Source organism: Mya arenaria, chromosome 8 (genome assembly GCF_026914265.1).
Source record: "Mya arenaria isolate MELC-2E11 chromosome 8, ASM2691426v1".
Taxonomy (NCBI): Eukaryota; Metazoa; Mollusca; class Bivalvia; order Myida; family Myidae; genus Mya; species Mya arenaria.
In genome coordinates this window covers 5,240,208-5,261,304 of record NC_069129.1, presented here as the reverse complement: position 1 = coordinate 5,261,304, position 21,097 = coordinate 5,240,208, and the positions used below count along the sequence as shown (strand labels likewise).

Below are 21,097 nucleotides of genomic sequence, written 5' to 3'. Positions count from 1 at the left end.
TTTAAGTCAGATATTTTAGTTAATATTTTTTACCCAAAAGAAAATGATGTTCAAAGAAGAATGAAAAGTAGTGTGTGTATTAAAATTAATGATTCCAAGACAAACTCTTAAAGCTGTTTCAAAATAATAATTTTAATTATCACATTACAGGGACACGGCTTTAAGACTAAAATTTGTCGGTCATTCAATAAATATAGACTGACCGGTTATATTTTTATTATTTTCGAATTAGTTGTTTCGTTAAATTGTTATCAATAGCAAACCGAAAGTAGATCGCTAAAAGGAACTTAACATACAAAATATTTATGGCTACTTCCGAACGGCGCATTTACTGGCTACTCGTTCTTTTTTGGGCAGGAAACCGATCGGAATACACAGATAAAGTAGTTGTTAAAATTCAAGATAATCTTCTAAGAACAGTGGAAACATGTATGTCACATCTTCAGTATGTGTACGTAGACAAGGTATTGACCTTTTTTATCATTTTTCATTGTATGTATATCCTTTTCCATACCTTTAACCTATTTTTATATCACGCTCAGTGTATTGGATGCAAACGTAATTGTTTTAAATGCCGAATATTATACATTCAAGCATGTTCTAAATTTAAGACGCAATAGGTTATCAATTTCAACTTGCGTACTTTTCTATCTGTGTTTAATTTTACTTTACTTCCTGGTTTGTAAAGACGAGTCTGTATCAATGATAAATTTGATAGCTTAGGCCTCACCAAATTCATAACTTGTTCATCGGATTTCCCGCACCTATATCTTCAGAAAAGCAAAATAAAATTTTATTTTTTTATCACTTGCGCCCGCACCATCGAAAAAAAATAGTTATTTTTTTACGAGCGCTAATTTGTTTAGTAGAATGTAGCATTTTCCCTTATAACAGCGTTTTTCGATCGTTACAATTATCAAAGCACCGGCTAGTCTCAATCATGCAATCGCTCTAATTAGATTTAATGAACGATATAGACCCGGATTGCAAGCGTCTAGATGATCGAGACTAAATTGGCAACATAAAAACATTTATTTCACTTCCTGATTCTTGAAAATTACGTGAACTAATGACAACTTAATGACAACATTTAAAGTTTGATTAAATTTTGGACAAATGTGTTTGTTTTAATTTGGCTCCCGCTAAAAGTAAACGTATATATACTGGGCAAGAAGTGCAGAATTTCATCGTGAATGACAGTGATTATCCAAAGTTTGAATTTGATTCGGATATGTTTGACGGGAATTCGGATGACCGTTTCAGTGAATCATCTATACCTACTACACCTGTCCAGGAAAAAACTTCAGGTGTGTATTTTAACTTCTTTGTTGTTTTGCTGTTAATATAGCAAATATGATGAAGTATTATTTGTTTCCTTCAAAAATATACATTTAATGATTTATGATTGTTTTTTGCTACATGTCAGAGTATAGTGTTCATTAATTCATATGCAATGCATGTACAGTAATAGAAAAATAAAGTTTGGCCAAGAAACGAGCACCACTTTATTTGTAATACAATGAACATTTATATATAATATTGCTTATTAAAATTTCAGATTCCTCCGACGCAGCGGATCATGAAATTCCTGTCCCCATGAGGCAACGAGGGGTGCTCGCGGTGGAGGCCTTGGTCGCCGATGAGTCAATGTTTGTGGACAGTCGGATGACGCTAAAAATTACCTGACTGACATTCCTATGTGCTTCATGCAATCCCATGAGATTTACCATTCACACAAAAGCATCAAACAAGCCGGATTGTGTATATTTTGTAAATATTTTTCAAAAAGGATAAAAAAATGGTGTCAGACTGTGTGACTGAAAAAAGGTAGTAATCACACTTAGTGTTGTGAATAAATGTTTGTAGATTTTTTAGATGTTCATGTGTATATTTAAACCATATATGGAAATCATTCAAGTGTTAAATATTTATGCTTATTGGTTTTTGTCTATGAAAGAAATATTGCATATTTTTGCATTTTCTTGAAATATATTTTTGCTATATATGAAAATTGACACAATCAGTATTTGAAGTACAAAAAAAGTAAAAGTGTCTTTTGTATATATGTTTATGTTTTCTATTACTTGTCTTAATTGGAACAAGATATCTAAAAAAATAAGGAAAAGTTTTAAAAAGGTAGCCGTTAAATTCTGAGAAAGCCTAACATCAATCTGGCGCTGCCTGGAATTTTCTGTGACACATTTGGTGCTGAAATGGTTTACAATACGGTGTAGGTTTTTTGTAAATTCTCTTCCAGAACTGAGATGGCTACCAAGGCCAATCGTGTAGTCATTGCAAGAGTGATAGCTGTAGTTTATATTTGCTAGCAAATGCCTATATTCATTTTGTGAGTTATTTTTAAGTCACCTTGTCTAGTCGTTTCCACGGCATGAGATATGACAATGTATTTTAATAGAGATATATTTTTAACCAAGTTTTCCAAAGAAAAAGTGGAAAACCTAGTTAATAGATTGGTTATGCCATTGGGCAGGCAGGTGGCTGTAACCATTGGCGCTTGTGTCCAGGCTTTAACTTAGCCATGCATATGGTATTTTGAAAAAAAAACTTTTCAAAAAGGTTTAAAAAACTGGAAACTGTGGTTTTGATTTCTCTCATTTATTGAATAGTTTAAAGAAATGCATTTGCTTGATCTCAAATAGCATTTGTTTGATCTCAAAACTAATATTTGTATGGAATTATCTTTTAGTGTTATCATTCTTTCACTGGATGTTATCCTTGTACTGTTTACAATATCATTGTTTAGTTAATAAGTGAATAAAATGTGAGTTAAATGACTATATATATTTGTTCGCTTTTCGCTCGCTCCTCTATTTTGCTAAATGCAAAACAAATATTTTTATTATATCGCTCGCTCCCCCCGTTATTTTTTGGAAAAAAAAATCAGATGAACAAGTTATCAATTTGGTGAGGCCTTAAGTTGTTAGACTGAATCGTCATTTTTGGAGTTGGCACTTTTGCACTGGTTGGATTTGTTTTTAGGAGATTAATGTATGTGTACACTTGAAGTTATGTTGTACATCAACAATTTTAAACCGCATTCGAACGATCAGTAGCTCAATCTTGGTTTAAACTAGTTTATTGGCTTTACCTTACACTTGTCGGATCAAAACGTTGTGTAACCCCTATTTTTGGTAAACACTAGATTTGTTATAATTGACACATGAAACCGTTTGCAAATTTCAGAGCTAAGAAAATTTAATAAATTAATTTATATTTTAATTGTTATTTACGGCGTATGTTGTGTAACGGTCTTATAATTGTCGAAACTGATGGTTTTAGGTATCTTTCACGGGTATGTGGGTTTTAGGTATCTTTCACGGGTATGTGGGTGGATCGATTTTTTTCTGACAGGTAGCAGTTGTCAAAGTCGGTAACGAGGCTTGCCGCATTAGAAATTTCATAGCAGAAAATGCAGCGTAACGGGTATAGTGTGAACGTTCATTACTCTGTTTTTATTTAATTTGATGTTGTTGTTTCATAAGCTAACAAAAAGCTATGAGTACTTTAATGCTCTCAATTACACAATTGATTCATTATAAGTATATTCCATGGCCGAGAGTGTAAGATAGGTTCATTCCGACCCGAGCGTAGGGTGTTTTGCTTAAACGAGGTTCACAGCGGTCTAATAGATAATTTCATTGTTTGAAATAGTAAATATGGTTCTTTATTCATTATTAAATCTCTATAAACCAGCGGAAATCATATCTTGAAATGTAATCTTGCTTATACTGTATAATTATTATATTGGTTTAGAATTGCTGAATAAAGTACTGTTGCTATGTTTAATGTTATCGATATTGGTTAAACCAATGATGCCAAAATTATATGGAGTCACCCGGCATCACAAGTTAACACGAATGTTAATGGAGCTATCAGCGAGCTTGCGTTTTTGTTGGTCGGACTTGTTTCTTTTATAAGTCGGTATTTTGAACTAAATTGTGGCATGTTATATACCTAAGTAATTCTCAGTTATGCTGTAGTAGGATAATTAAAACTAGGGAAATATTGACACTAGTTTCAGGGAATTTCCTTTCCATATTGCGTAATTATAAATGGTCTATACTTATAATACGAATATTGCAATCATTTGGCAAATACTAGATAAGTTGAAAAAACTGTTTTGTTTTCAATCTTGTTTGCAACGTCATGCATTATATATTTACATCAGATCATTGACGGCATATACGTTTTTGAAAAACTTGATGGCATTGCTGGAGAACTTTGGGATGAGCAGCTTCAAGAAATAAAGGACCATTGTGACGGCAAGGTGAGCTGAATACTCCACAAAATACTCTATATTCTGAAGTCTCATTGCTCATGAATCAACGATGTAATATATTGCTTTGACGATAATAAGCTATTGTGAGCCTCAATTACTTTATAAGATAGGATGGACTCCAAAATGTATTCACTTTTATCCGTTATTTGACAACATAACTTAGAGTGCATGTACTATTCTGTTTTGTTTGTATTTTAAGCTCGTCCGTTTTACCTCTTCCGACAAAACAAAAATTAGTCTGCGTCGTCGTCTAAAATCTTTTACCTTGGACATTTCTAAAACATTAAAGCTGTTCAATACATGTTGCCAAATAAAGACATTATATGCACATTTATAGAAAGGCTAATAGCTTTGGCTTCAATAGTTGTTGTGTTATGCCCCTTATTTGAAGTTAGAAAATCCGGCGAGCGTGGGTATATGCTCTACAGCGCTCTTGTTTGACCTGGAAAGAAATAATAAACACTTGTTTTCAACAAAATTCCAATTAGTAGGTTGACGATAACGAATAGCTATATCGTGTATGTATATCAAATCAAACAAAATTGCTACATTTGAAATTCATATAGTCCATAAGGCAGGCAATCATAGCATACACGTGTTGTTATTAATACTGTATATGAATACTTTACTTTGCCATAACATTTTAAAGGGGTTTAAAAGAAAGTATATCGACACCAGAAGATATCCCGTCCCGTTCCCCAATAACGAACTAAAAATTAAAAGTTATGTTATTTGCTTGATGTTTTAGATTGAAGAGATAGAACAAAGTCGATACATGTTTCCTCTGATTCCGATTGAAGCTAATGAAGAAGAAGACAAATTGCACCGTAACTACGTAAGTGAACATGCGTTAACTGTTTTATGCTTTAATACTATACAATGATACATGAGGGTAAGGTTATCATTCATATAGGTAACATATGCTTGATCATAACCTACATGTACAGCCAATGAGATCGCCCATCGGCCACCAATGAGTAGCACCTTAAATCGTTAGGAATTATAGTTTAACAACTTAACTAACATACATGACGTAATAATTTGGCCTCCTGCTTGCTAAAACACGTCTTAATCTCTAGCAGTTAGAATATAATACTTATTGGGTAAAATCTTAATGGTTAAGAAAAGCGGATGACGCTTCTTCGCTCCCTGCGCCCTTTTGAGCAATGAAGGTGTTCTAACTATTATGGTATTGATGATGTATTTGTTCGTGAGTTTGACCAGCATTTGGTCATTGAGAGCCGCTCGAAATTGCAGGATTATATGAAGACACCTATATTTGAGTTAAGAACAACCGTGAACCAAGCGATCGCTTGTCAAATGACATGGCTGTCAGTTTGAAGTAGTTTGCTTATTTCAAAGCGATTGTATTCAAAGTAAATTGCATTTGTTTAAAACCGCTAAACGCTGACATTTTCTTGTTATTTAGACATGTCAGTAGACTGTTCCTACCGATGATTTCTGAAAAGATGTACATCTAATGCATCCCAATACAGCTAAATATTGCTTAGGGTGTATTTTACTGTTTTAAAATTTGAATAGGTATATAAATCATAATATTATGCAATAATGTATATCTAAAGAAATATTTAAAACATTATTGTTTATTAGACATCGTTGACACGAGTTATTGTTAAAATGAGATGGCAAAACAATTTTACGAACTGATGCCTTGTTTCGTCTGAATTATTTGTCCAAGTGCGACTTGCGACTCTCATCTATAAACGTGTTAATCTGTTTCATACGTTTGAGAAATGTTGGTTGGTCATTTCAAGACCATAACTTAGACGTATGTTTAATACACACAAGATAAATTAATTTTAATGTATGAATAAGACCAATGTGTCAAGTATTTCGGATCGCTCGCTGTTTGGTTAAAACTATGTATAAACAATGTAAAACAAATGGTCAATATCAGTTGATGGAGGACTGCCAATTCTTGTACCACGAAACCCACGGCATTTCACAAGCTTGGTCCTCCGGTTACAGTGGCAAAGATGTTGTTATTGGGATGATCGATATTGGGTTCCCAGGAATACACCCGGACTCAATATATATCGTAAGTCAACATTATACATTATAGAATACATTTTATATGACATTATGTTACCAATTTGCTTAGGTTTGATTGCAAAATTAGCAATAAGCGATTTCGTTTAGTGCTTTTTTGATGGATCAAGAGAACGTGTTTGTCGATGGCTTCAACTCGACCTCTGGCAAGTTGGGGTTAACCTCGACATGCAAAAAGCAGTCACTCAGTTTCAAACACTCAACGACAGGCACTCAACGACAGACAAACAACGAGTGACACTAAGCGACAGGAACTTAGCAGCATGCAACCAACGACAGCCACTCAACGCCAGGCACTAGACAGGCACTCAACGAAAGGCAAACAACAAAAGGCTCTCTGCGACATGCACTCATCGAGAGACCCTCCACGACATGCACTCAACGACAGGGACTCATCGAAAGGCACTCAGCGAAAGGCACTAAACGGCATTCACTCAGCGGCATCCAAACAACGAGTAACACTAAGCAACATGCACCCAACGACATATACTCAACAACAGGCACTTACCAGGCACTGAAAGACAGGCAAACAATGAGTGACACTTAGCGAAAAGCACTCACCGACATGCACTCAACGACAGACCCTCCACTACATGCACTCAACGACCTGCACTCAACGACAGGCACTCAACGACAGGCACTCAACGACATGCACTCAACAACAGGCACTCAACGACATGCACTCAATGACACGCACTCAACGACAGGCACTCAACAGCATGCACTCAACAACAGGCACTCAACGACAGGCACTCAACAACATGCACTCAACAACATGCACTCAACGACAGGCACTCAGCTACAGGCACTCAATGACAGGCACTCAACAACATGCAATCAACGACAGGCACTCAACGACATGCACTCAACGACAGGCACTTAACAACAGGCTCACAACGACAGGCACACAACAACAGGCACTCAACGACAGGCACTCAACAACAGGCACTTAACAACAGGCACTCAACATCAGGCACACAACGACAGGCGCACAACAACAGGCACTCAGCGACAGGCACACACTAACAGGCACTCAACGACAGGCACTCAAAAACAGGCACTCAACGACAGGCACTCAACAACAGTCACTCAACGAGAGGCACTCACCGACAGGCACTCAACGACAGGCTCCCAACGACAGGTACTCAACGACAGGCTCTCAACAACAGTCACTCAACGACAGGTTCTCCACGACAGTCACTCAACGACAGGCACTCGACGACGTCAAAATTTTATACACATAACCCCTGTCATGACACATGTTATGCTTTATGAATACATTTCTGTTTAAGAATATATCCCTGTCGCACGATTTCGGAGAGTATGTTGGGGGAAGACATATAACGAGCATGTTGTCGAACGAGTAAGCACATTTCAAATAGAACAACTAAATATGTTAAGCGTTTGACTTTCGTTGTTTTTCTTTTTTTTACCTTGTCTTTACAATAATTATTATATGAATTATATGCATTTTAACTATGAGAAATAAAATGGTGTCGCCAATTTGACCCGTTTTGCTTTTTGTAGTATAAACAAGATATCGGACGAAACATGTAGCTTTTGTGATGTTGGAGTTGCTTATAAAGCAGATTTCGTTGGTGAGTTCTTAATATTATTTATTTTCAAGACACTTATCGAATCAAAATGAAATTACTGCATTAATGTTGAATAGCTTCATCATAAGGGAAAACATATGGTTTGTTCATTATTCACAAAAATGGTTATGAACCAAAAAATATAAATCAATCGGGAAAAATACGTATTCAATTGTTTTGTGTTTTCAGATCTAGAGATTGGATCATTGTTTTGTGTTTTCAGATCTAGAGATTGGATCATTGTTTTGTGTTTTCAGATCTAGAGATTGGATCGATGTTTAACATAACGTATGCTAGCGCTACTGATGACGACACGTTTGCAAGAGCTTTAGTTTACAAACAGTCATATATTGATATTTATGTTTGTGAATGGAAATTCAATTTTCACCTTAATGCAATTGATATTGCAATACAATCGTCTATTCAAAGTGGAGTTAAAAAGGTAGAGTTATGCATCAAGTTTCTCTGTACATATAAAGGAAGTCACGAAATGTGAATACCAGTGACCATATTACGTCACAGCTCAATTCAAAGTTGCCTATCCTTGGCACTTGATTATTTTGTTAATAAGTTCTCGAATTTCAAGTATTTATGACATGGCTGTAGATACAAATCACTTATTTTGACATCAAATAGGGTCGAGGAGGGCTTGGATCGATATACGTGCTACCTTCCGGTCATGCGGGAGATGGGTTTTTTAATGACACGTTTGTTATCTCGGTTGGATCTGTAGTTTTCAACCAAATACACCATAGCGATCTAATCATCAATTCGGCCACATTAGTTTCTGCAGTTATCACGGAGAGCAATGTAAGTTACTATTTCTAGGTTAAGCATATAGTCTGTATGCAATTATTTATACCTGTGCTTTTTAAACTTTCTAGCTTTATCTGACGTAAAGAGACAAACTCATTAGTTCATACATGCATAATATATGATTAAAGGTCACCTTAACTTTGACTGCCAGTGCGTCTGAGTCTAACAGCAGATGGTTACGCACATTAGTAAAAATATAATTATAATGGCAAACATAACGCCAATTTATTCAGAAAGCCAGAAAAGAAGGCAGTTCATGTTTTGGACCCTATATGGCGACTGGAATGATTGCAGGGATGATTGCTTTAACCCTACAAGAAAAGTAAGTCTTCTAATTAAATAATTTCCGAAAATGCAATTTATATCTCGAAAGGTTGATATCAACAGTATGTCGACTTTCATAATTTCGAATATATACGGATATGAATTAATTTCATAATTTCGATACACGATGGCATTACCGTGCCGATAGGAAAATAACAAACTGATACTGACCGTGAGTTGCCATGAAAGATCTGCTTAAGTTATTGAATGAAATGGCACTTCGTAGTTTTCCAAATAATTTACTTATCCCACCACGGAATAGTATGCATTTAAGAAATTCACAATTACCCTTGCGACGTCTAGGACCGGTTGTTCAAAACCTCCGCTTGGTTCCCAGCCCGTTAAACGGCTGACGATCTGTTACACTTTAAGTAACTGTTGGGTAGCTTATAAGCCACACAACTCTACCAGCTTGATTTTACGATGAATAACTAGAATTTTACCTACATGTTTAAACATAATAACATAGATGTTTTGAGAAAGAAACATACACTAGAAGACATTTATGTTTCAAATTATTGCATTTTTATGAAACTTCTCTCAGCTGTTCTTGCCCAGCATTCGACATGAATTATTAGAAACAGATAGATAGTCCGCAAAGACTCTGTGAATGTGACATGTCTACTAGAAAAACTAACCTTCTATTAAAATAACTGTAGTGTACCACATCCAAGAGAAGCCACTTCAGGAACAGTTTTAAAACCATTGTTTACTTTTTATCATATCTTATTTTCTTTCACCGTTAACACCCACCATCCGCTCGCTTATATTTTATAAGATGGAAAACAAATAAACATTCACTTCAAAGGTATGCACCATTGTATATTTATATTTTAGAAAACAATCTTAAAGGGGGGGGGGGCTCCCAACCCTCATACTACTTTTGGAGACTTTTTGTCCTATTTTCTCGGGAAGAGGGCTATACTTTCGACCTCCAAGTGAACCACATCTAACGTAAAATCCTGATAAAGTCCATGCCGTCGATCTTTAGATAGCTTTAGTATTGACCACTATGAATAATATGCCTTTTGCCGTCGCCTATTTAGCATTACTATAAGTATCTTTCCAGAACACAATGCACAGGAACAACCCTTTCAAAAAGGTTGCAGTTTATTATTTTCCAAGTATTGATAAATAACTAGCACGCGAAAAGGGGATTTGTATCGATGTTGCTTGAATTCTCAGTCATGTCATTTAATATTAGGTTATGGGGCATGCGTTTCCTACGTTACGCTTCTATCTTTATACAAACTATAAACTTAAAGGTCGTTATATCACTTATACCTACCTACATAAGAAGTATTTGTTATTGTATACTTATTTACTGAATCTTATTTTAGTCACATCTTGAGCATTCGCGATATCAAGCAGATCCTTATCCAATCATCGACACATCTTGGACTTGATTTCTCAAACGAATTCATGCCAAACGGGGCTGGAAGGTTCTGTACGTATATTAATGACTTGATTCCCTACCTTTATATTGTCCATCCAAAGACAAAATGTTCGCTATAATACTTTATTGGATTTATTTCTGGATATAACATATGTGATGTCCAAACACATGGCGTGTTTTTGGTAATACATTTTGATTTAGATTTAAATTTAGTGCACATGTACGTACATCTTGTCTAAATATATGTTGAGTGAAAACATATATCTTCAACTTCCACAGTTATTGCTGTTTATTTGCAGTTCATCCATCATTGGGATTCGGATATCCAAATGCATCACAAATGATTGAATTTGCAAAATCTTGGATACGACTCCCAATGCAGTACACGTACAGATACAAGATGGACAACAAGTAAGTTTTAATACAATGAAAAACAACTTTCAATGCCACAGTTACTTGAGTGTAAACGACCCGTATCCGTTTCTAATTCGTTAATTTCTTTCAAAGGAATTCCATTAGACACTACCGAAATTCTACCCTTTGTTTGGAAATAAATTAATAAAAGTTTTGTTGTCTGCAGGTGTGATTTTGACTGTTACTATCACCAATGTTTAAGTGAATTGTTTTGCTCTTTTATTTAGAAGTAATCCTTAATTTGCACAATTTATGCAGTTAAGAACGAGTGAGAACATTATTTGAAACTGGCTGAAAAATTCAACTGTTTATGTTTGTATCAAAATGTTCTTCAATTATCTGACTTTCAATTATTATGTTCTAAAATTCAAAAACAATTTCCACCAGACAAACCTCATACTGTTTTTATGTTATATTGATATATATTATGTTTTGAAGTGGTTATGTTTACCTTTCTTTAAATGCTTTTCAGTGTTATCAAATAATTTCATTGTTTATTCCAGACATGGAACCTCTAGTCTACGGTTTACGGTTGTTTGTGTCAATAAATGTGTAAAAGTTATTGAGGAAGTTGTCGTTCAAATATACAACATAACCTTAAAAAAAGGATTCACACTTACACTAACCTCCCCAAGTGACACGTTGTCAGTTCTCCATGCGTCGCAAGTACATTCAGCATATCACTGGCCAAATACTATAGCAAGCCGACAGTTCATGTCAACACACTTTTGGGGAGAAGGCAGTAATGGGGTTTGGAAATTACGCTGTTCTGGTAAACTTATAACTTAAACAGTATGTTGTAAATAGCTCAGTTTCTTCTGTTGGTGCCTTGAATGATTATCCAGTGCTGATTTATAACATTAAGTTTGCTTAGCATATATAATTCAAATTCTAAGTCTACAAAGGATCATAAACTAAACTCTGAATAACGGTTTATTAAATAATCAAAATATAATAAATCTGCCGGGTTAGAAAAATAAGTTATCCTCAAAAAACCTGGACCAGCTTCATATAGTTTCGCGGAAATGTTCATATACTGACCCAAGTTCCTTAAAGCCATCTTTGTTCAGTAAAATCGATTTTTGGATGAGCGATATAGCGCCGAGTCGTACTTAGCGAGTTAATGGGACTCCCAGTCCTTTGATGGTCATTACAACCGCCAGAATTCGTGAAAAGTAAAACTTTCCGAAAGGAACATCTTATTCAAAAAATTATATTACTTGCATTTACACAATGGATCATATGCTTAAACAATAAAATAATTAAAACAACAACTACGAATCCAGTTACCTAAAAGTTATGCTATTTCAAGGGACACCGTACAAGAGTCATACCATACAAGAGACACATCACTCTGTAAACTATAAAAACGCCATCAAAATGCAAGTAGATGTATAACGCCTTGTTCTTTCTTATTTTAAAATCGGTAATTACACATTTCAGGTTGCGGTATTTTATCCGCCTTCCTGATCATTCAAGGATTGAAAGGCGAAAAGGTATTTTCACAAACAGTTCCGATTGATTCAAAACAACAAGACAGCGGCGGTTCATCTTGGATGACCACATTGATAATAGTATTTGTAGTTACAGTGTTACCTATTAGTTACGTTATTAGGAACCGTGTTACATGTTCCTTCATAAGGTTGAATCCTATGCAGACTTCTGAGGAAATGCACAGATTGCATACATGTGAAACTGAATCAATTGAAGAGGTATCGCTATGAAATGGTGTGGTCAAATTAGCTCGGAAATTGACCTATCATAGAACAAAATGCAAATAATTTGTTTTGGTATGCTTTAAATAATGCAATATATTTCAGCTTTGAGGTTGGACAACGTTAAATCTATGTAAACATTCCATGCGTTGGTCATTTCCAATGATTTCAAGAGAATATATTTAAAGTAAACTTTGTTTATTACATATGTAAATAAAATGTGTATACATTATGAAACAAATTGTTATGTATATAATTAATATATAATATATGCAGCAAATCAATATTCCCATGTTTATAAAGAACCATCTAGTGATCACCTGGTTCTGTGTTAGGGTGAACAATGTATAGGATGCAAAATGTATTTAATTATGTAAGATAAAAATGAAAATGGAAATACACGGTAAATATCGTAAGAGTTCTTGAGTTGAAATAAATATTTTCATAAATTATCTACAAGTTTGTTTTTTTTATCTTGAGGTAGCATTCAAAACATATGTACAAAATATTTATTTCTAGGGATGCAAACGAATATTCGAATATTCGAATATTCGATCAAACGTTTAGTATTCGAATGTCAAAATCGGTATTCGAATATTCGATGTTTTGTTCTTGAATAAATATAATAATAATTATTTTGCCAACACCTCGGTTGTAGTGTTTTAGATTCGTTTGTCTTGTTTTTACAACGATTGGCCCATAATGCCAGACGTGTGAATGTGATGACAATACACTAAACACGCGTCATGTGTCATTAAGGGACATATCGTCGGGTCCCGGCGATAAAAAGGCCCCGTAATTTTACAATAATTGGCTGAAAGACATGTGAGACAAAAAAATATTTTCGGTAGATTGCCTCTACCAATTAAGAATTTCTGAAATAAACTAGTTCCCAAGTTGGTTTGGTTGTTCCATTTTTTTGTAGTGGTCAATCCCAGAACGAGGCTGCTCGTCCTACGGAAAGACCCTCCATTGGCACATAACAACAATTGACCAAAAATCCATCCAAGTTCCCGTTGTTTACAAATATAAAGGCAGAGGATTATAAATTAAAAGTTTTTGTTTCTATTGTTGATCATAAAGTATTATTTTTTGTCTTTCTAAAATGAGGAATTTCAGAGGCTCATTTGGTGAAATTCAGTGTCCGCCGCGCGTAGTGGTTACGACACAGTAGAGCTTAAATGCACCGGCAATTACTTTAGCGAATATTGTAATAGTTTACTACAACTTTTAAAAGATGTATTTTGGTAATCGAATATTCGAATATTCGTTCGAAAGAATTACCGAATATTCGAATATCAATTTTGCCATTCGTTTGCATCCCTATTTATTTCGCATTTTGGAATGCTATCTTGAACGAATTACAAAAAAAAATAGAAAATACAACTACAACAGGAATAGAAATTGGTCGATTTGCCGCCAACCACTGAAATAATCATGATATACGATTACTAGTTGTTGTTTTTTAAATCTACATGTGTACGCATTTTAAATGTTCGAATATTCATACTTTTTTTCCAACAACGGTTCACCTCTAATTGATAATCTTTTAGCACATGAGAGTAATCTTTCAATGTTAAAATAGTTTACTATTGGATATTTTATTTTATTTAATTCAATGATATTAATTGTATTAAATTAAATACACCCACTGCCACGCACCCCTTCGTTTCTGGCACCAGTTGTCTCTTCGTCAGCAAAAGGATGGCAAGCCCGACAAGCAAATGCACGCGCCGGTCCACGCGAGCGGACTGATCTATCCATGCGAAACCGTGACGCTAAGTTTCTCTAAATGCAGGCATTTTATCCCACAAATATACCCGGGACGACTCGCGACCCTTCAACATTGAATGTGCTCCCGCGCCAAAATGTTGCGGTCCTGTCCCTGCCTCGGACATACTCCCCGCCTTCGCCTCGGGTCGCCGCCAGGTAGAGAGCTACGGCAGCCGCAAGCTGGATCGGTTCTTCATGCGACCTGTCAGAGCAGTAGGGCCGCGTGGACGAGCGTGTGATTCGGCTGTAAAGTCTAAGTGTGATAGAGTCTCCCGCTTCGCTCGCTGATACCACCTGAACCTTGGTATGTTTGCATCCATCTTTTCTTCGGCTGTTAACGAGCGGCCGAGCAACCGGACTCTACCTACCCTGGCCTGGTCTTCTTGAGTCTGTTTACCTTCCTTCCTGTCAGAAAAGTTTTCAGCCATGGCAGCACCAGCCGAATGTGGGTATGTCTAAGTCAACTTTATATATTTATTTTTTTCGTGTTTAATTTTCCAAATCACATGTATTCTCAGCGTTAAAGTCGCGGAATGGGTCGCTTCTAGATAAATGCAAAAGATCCCAACATACTTAGAATGTCAACTTGATTGTGGATCGAGCTTGACAAAAAATGTGTCACAAAATATCGCGACTCGAACATAGGCAGACAGCAGTGCATATCTGAGGTAATAAAGATGCATATATTTATTATAGTGAATTTGTCATAAATATTTGCTGAATCTAATCTGCCTTCATAATTTCAAATTGGGTAATTTCTTTGGATATACGTTATGAAACAAAATAGAGGAATAATTTCATAAAGTTTGACATGAATTTTGAATGATGACACATTTAACAACATATAAATTTACGACATTTAGTCCTGAGCATTGAGACGGAATTGATACTTATTAATACAAAACTGTACTTGTATGTACATTAATATCATACTGTAATTATGTTGCTATATTACTGTAATGATGATATTTTGAAGACTAAGTTGGAAGGAAAACTAAATTTTTAATATAAATCATAAAATTGATTTGTAATCAATAAAATAGCTTTACAAAAAGCAGGCAAATATGTTTAAAAGAATGAAAATTTAAATCAGAAAATCCCTGCTTCTCTCTGTTTACATGTGATCCTTATAATAAACATATCTTGTTAAGATGTTGTCAGACATGATATTATTGTATCAACCTTGTATTGTGATATTCTAAATAATGAAATAATGTAAAATTAAGCAAAATGTTTCTCTTTGAGTTGATAATTTTGTTCTAAAACTTGTTTACACAGAATGTATACTGTTAAATATGTATGTTGTCATGTGTTTTGAAATTAATACCATCCTCTGTTATATTTTCATACTCGTTGTGGTTTTACAGAATAAAACAGATCATAGAATTCCTACATTAAACATTACAAGTTCATATTGGTGTAATTTCGCAATATTCTTCTCAATTTGACAGTGTCTCTATAATCTAGCAGTCAGACTCTCAAGTGTCTCACAAATTATTATCAAAATCCTGCCATATCCAAGACCATTTTAAAGCAAAGAGGAAATAATGCATGTCAGTAGCAGTGTAATTTTACTTTCACATACATCACAAACAGTTTCTGTAAAATGAAATGAGTAATATATAGTGTATAGGTTTCCGGATTGAACGGATTTTAATTTGCTCTATGTGAATATGTACTATATAACATGTTCAGAATGATTACTTATAGGCACAATTTGATTCCATTATTCAAACATAAGAGTATTTTTCTTTCTGTATTAGTTTAAAACTGAAACATTTAATTGTTGTTCAGTGTTCTGTTTCAAAAAATCAACAGTATAATTTTATATTGTGTAATAATGTTTGAAGGTACCATGACAAATTGACTTATCATATAAAGTCAATTTTGTAAACAGTTACCATGGTAACCAGAGTTTAGTAGTTTTAGGAAACAGTTATTTTTGTCGAAACATTTTTGAATTTTAAATGTGATACTTTTGGAGCATGTTGGCTTCAGACAATAACATGTTTCTGTTCACTAGTTTTCATTTGGTCATGCTGTGTATGTAATTAGGTTTAAAATTTAACCTTGTAATGTTATGACGATGTTATATTTAAAAAACAGTTGTTAATAATTGTTTGGTGTAAAATGTCATGAAGAAACAAATGTTTGGTGACTTTTACCTTACTTCTGAATATTCATCTTTTTAAAAATCCTAAAAACAATCCTTTTTTCATCATAAATTGCATTATTGAATATTTTGTTAGAAACATTCTTTAGCAATGGAAATAAGGGATTATCAATCCCTTTTTGTGTTATCCTTAGATATATAATGTAGTTAACATGGATATATTTTATTCCTGATATTATTTATCATATGTTTAATTCCATGCTATGTACATTTTATTCTGAAATAAATCTATCTATTAGCTTTAATATCGAGAAATGTGTTTTAAATTGATGAAAAATAAACAAATCGTTTTGATTTTTATTATTTGTTTCATTTTAATTGGACGGTTGTGAATTTGAGGTATTATGGCGGTAACAGTGATCAAAAGAAAACATTTTAAGTGCTTTTGCTCTGTCAAAATTGACTTTAAAATCATATGCATATTTGAGTTTGTAATGACGAACCGTTAAGATGACAATAACCTTACTTTACCATTATACTTTTACGTTGTTTTTGCTACCATTAGCACAATTTATTCTCAAATATATAAATGTAATCATGGTGTCAAGCTATTTTCTATGAAACAATTATGTTAAATTCCGCCTAACGATATTTCTTTTCCGATACATATAATGAAAACAATGATCGATATATGAGTTGAAAGAACGACTGTTGACTATATGTGTTTTCTGACAGAAATCATAACTGTTTTATTTTCAATGACCGATCGATTGAGTCTTTGAAACTTGATTAATTCATTGCATGCAGATAATTGATTAATGTTATTTATGACGTATTTAATAATGGGGCAATAACAAATAATTATATCGCTTAAAGTTATCTGCCACAGATATCCCACCGATACATTTCATCTAAATCAACTCTAACTGGAGGTGCAATACAGTGTATTGTTATTTTGTCATGGAATGTATATCCAGGCGCGTAGCTAGGCATACTCCCATACTTCGATATATAAATGATTTTTTTTTAATTGGCCTTAAAATGTTGATAAACTTAAAGCCAAGGGGGGAATAGCCCAAGCATGAAAACAATCCAAATCGTCAATTAATAGCGTTCTTAGACATTGTAGAACTATAATCCATTCAACCCGCAAATGTATTCGATCAGTATTCAATAAGACAAGGTAAACTACTATAATGACATTCTTTCAAGATGCAAAATCATAAAAGCGTACTGGTTGATTCCCTTGTGTTCTGATGAGACTTTTATAACCGTATCTCCGAAATAGCATCGGCAGTTGTCATAATAAGATTTTTAACTTTTGGCGAATTGATGCGCACAAGGGCGTATCAACCCCAGCGCATTTAGTACTGCGTTGGATAGCAACCTAGTTTACAAACATTTACATAAAAAATTTCTTGTAAGCAATCTGATTAATAGCTGCGCACTGCGTTCTGCCGTTTAATTAGCTAGCTTAAATTACATGATCTAATTGACGTCTGTTTTTGCGATGGTAATTATGAGCGAGCATATACTATCGTTAGATGTTTACGTTAATAATTATGTTTTACAATTTCATGAGTATACTCACAAAACTTTGCAGGCCGAAAGCCATGCAACGCTTTAAGAGCTTTGATTCTTACAAGACAATATTTACTGTAACTGTAATTCTATTCAATGATTAAGTCAATTACGATATCACGGGTCCTTCACGTTACGCCTTTCAAAAAACAACAACAAAAATAAATGTAAATCATCCTTACTGTCCATTGCGCCGTTCATTACATATGCATTCTTGATTTGTTCTGATTAATGGAAAAGATGTTGGAAAAAAAACTTAAATCGATAAAAAAATAATGAGATGGGCATTTCAGTATGTATATGACTTCGCCAATATTAAACCGAATTCAAACAGTCTTCCACTGATTACATGTTCATGCTTAAGAACACTTTAAACTCAGATTGCAATCTCCTTTAAGTCAAATAACAATGGTGCCATCTTCACACAACAGTGTAGTATTTCAACTATTACATTGAGGCATACAATGCATTTATACGAGGTGGGTGGGGGGGGGCGAATATCATATGGGAGGATTACCTATTCCTCAGTTAAGTATTGCCTTTGTTGTCGGCTTCTACGTTCTATCGCGGGCTTCCTAGAATCCCTGTGGTGACGTCACAGTTTAGGCTTCTAGCAATCAGGAATCACCACAATATCAAAATGTGTGCCGAGGCTTTGAAACAGTTAAAGAAGTGAAGCGATCATTAAAACTCAACTAAAAACCGGAAGGGGTTGCACGTTAACAATCAAGTTTCCTGAGATCTGCATTTACTTTTCATTTGATCCAAACAATAAGTTTATAAGTAAATGATAGGTTTATTGGCAAATTAAAAAATCAATGTTATGGGTGCTCTGCCATTTTAGAGCATGAGGTCTTTTATTGACGTAGGTTCAAGGGATTTTCATGGCAAAACATTCGTAGAATTCACATGGAAACATTCGTATGGAAAAATGCAATATACATACATTGTTATTTGTTAACATTTAAGAATAATGTGGATCCTAAAACGAAACAAACAAGAAAACGCATGTAAAACTGGCCAAATTCCGTTACGTTGCGAAAGATTCAGTTTGTAAGAAATGAATCTTCTTGTAAGCCAGGCAATGTGCCTGTTATATTTGGAAAAGCATTTTCATTGAATTGGGTTAAGTTCTTAGGCTAATAAATATTGTTTCATTAACATACACGTCCAACTACTTACAAAATCAAATATAATTCGAGGAAAAAACATACAGCTCACAAACATTAGATATAATTCACAAAATTGTGCCTAAAAGATAGTAAACTATTCGATTTATTTTTAAACTGCTAACGTTATTGTGTATCAATCAATACATACTATGTGCACGAGACACAGTATGTCATCAGAAGGCGACCATAATGGCCCACCTCAAAATACCCTGTCCATAAAATAATGTTTATAAGTATGTTGCAGTCAAGTGATTCGCTCAAAATTTCCTGGCCATGACATGTTGAAAACCATAGCCTGGCAGCAAGTTCCCTTAACTGATTCCGTTTATCTATTATACCACTTGCAAGAAAAGTAAATAGTTAAACACTATATTTCACATTCTTAATGTTTGTTCGGAATGACGTGCAAGCAGATTTATGGATAATTGTTGATTTCATCCTTTTAAAAAGACCGTTCCTTTTTTATATTTTAATGGATCCCATTGTCTGTACCGTTTGTTTTAATTCTCGTTTTTATTGACTGCCATGTCCGCCAAATGGTGCGTAGTATTATTGAAAATTTGAAACCAAGAGCCTCAATTAGATATTGATAGGGCGCCTCTGCGATCCAACTAGTGCAGTGTTAAAGTGGTTTTAACATAAAGGTACGCTAAAGAACAATTATGTCCAAACTGGTAGTTGGAAGTTTATGTTGTTTCTTTAGCAGCATATTATTAATTTGCAATGCAGCACTTTTTACACTTTTTGTTGGGGACCCAACTTATGACAACGGACTATGTGCCTCAACCAATCGTCTGTTTACCACGCAGAAGAATCACCTTTACGATTGCCTGGCTCGCTGCATTTTTTCAACCACGTGTTACACGGTGTTTTATGACAACACAAAGAAGACATGTTACGGGTGTGACGTGGTGTATTACGGCGCCGTTACTCCTAGCTCGAGCATTGGGACAACGCATTATTCATTGCGTCCAAGTAAGATCGCGAGTTTTGTCTTAGTTTATATTTTTTCAATATAATATAAATAATAAGCACAGTCTTAAAAATGCTTTATATTATTATCGACTACAATTATTAGTGTCAGGCAAAGGCAAAATTAACCTGCTAAGCAAACATATTCGTTTAAAAAATATGTGCAACATACTATATACTTTTTTCTACAGACAACGGCATGGCATGATTGAATATAACTAATAGTTTACTCTTTGTAAGCGAATTTTGTTCTGCATATCGTTGATAAACTGCATTGGTCAATATGTAAAGACAAATAATTCCAAAGCGAACCATGACTTGAATAGTAACTCAAAAGTGGTGGCTGTATATGAAATAAATGACCTTATTAAAAAATCATAATTTAATTTTTACAATTGTGTATTAATAATTCATTGTTTAGTGACTTTGTTTTGACATTAAACAATATAGAACTAATGTCCTTAGTTGTGACAAGACTAATGTATCTCGTGATAAAATATTCAAATGATTGTTTTTTTTCATTTGTTAAAATTGCTAATATATGTTGAACGGATTGTTTTATTTGCGAGTTCTAACTTTCAAAGAAGGATTAAAGGAGATTCAATTTTGAAATAAAATTTTGCCAAAGCACATAGGCGTAAAAAGAACGGTTGCTATAGCAATGACTTCGCTCAACAATTAAAACAGACTAGAAAAAGCAGATGTTTTAAGAAATATGCTTCATTTATAGTTGTTTTTTCCATTTGTTTATAATAGTAGAGGATATTGTATATATATATGAGTATTCATCGAACCAAATTTATAAAAAGGATATTTAACATTTCATTGAACGAGTTTGATAAATTCCTGTTGAATT

General features: G+C 34.3%; 1 protein-coding gene across 2 annotated transcripts; it reads left to right on the top strand.

Moving 5' to 3' along the window:
- Positions 1-268: 268 nt before the first annotated feature.
- Positions 269-13,076, top strand: LOC128243675 (furin-1-like). Of its 2 annotated transcripts, XM_052961572.1 has the most exons (13): positions 269-464; positions 4,190-4,288; positions 5,049-5,135; positions 6,219-6,359; positions 7,663-7,733; positions 7,898-7,968; positions 8,223-8,407; positions 8,602-8,775; positions 9,015-9,103; positions 10,446-10,552; positions 10,801-10,912; positions 11,419-11,687; positions 12,359-13,076. In XM_052961572.1, the coding sequence occupies exons 1-13, from the start codon at positions 306-308 to the stop codon at positions 12,637-12,639; spliced, it is 1,845 nt and encodes a 614-aa protein (XP_052817532.1). In that variant the 5' UTR covers positions 269-305; the 3' UTR covers positions 12,640-13,076. The 2 variants fall into 2 exon arrangements, with proteins under 2 accessions (XP_052817532.1, XP_052817534.1); XM_052961574.1 differs by lacking the exon at positions 11,419-11,687 and having other exon boundaries at positions 12,359-12,573.
- Positions 13,077-21,097: the final 8,021 nt, after the last annotated feature.

Bases quoted from the DNA above. Each gene is read 5' to 3' on its own strand.
- LOC128243675 (XM_052961572.1), top strand. From the start codon at position 306: ATGGCTACTTCCGAACGGCGCATTTACTGGCTACTCGTTCTTTTTTGG. The intron at 5,136-6,218 runs GTAAGTGAACAT...GGTCAATATCAG, and splicing joins ACAAATTGCACCGTAACTAC to TTGATGGAGGACTGCCAATT. The intron at 8,408-8,601 runs GTAGAGTTATGC...GACATCAAATAG, and splicing joins TTCAAAGTGGAGTTAAAAAG to GGTCGAGGAGGGCTTGGATC.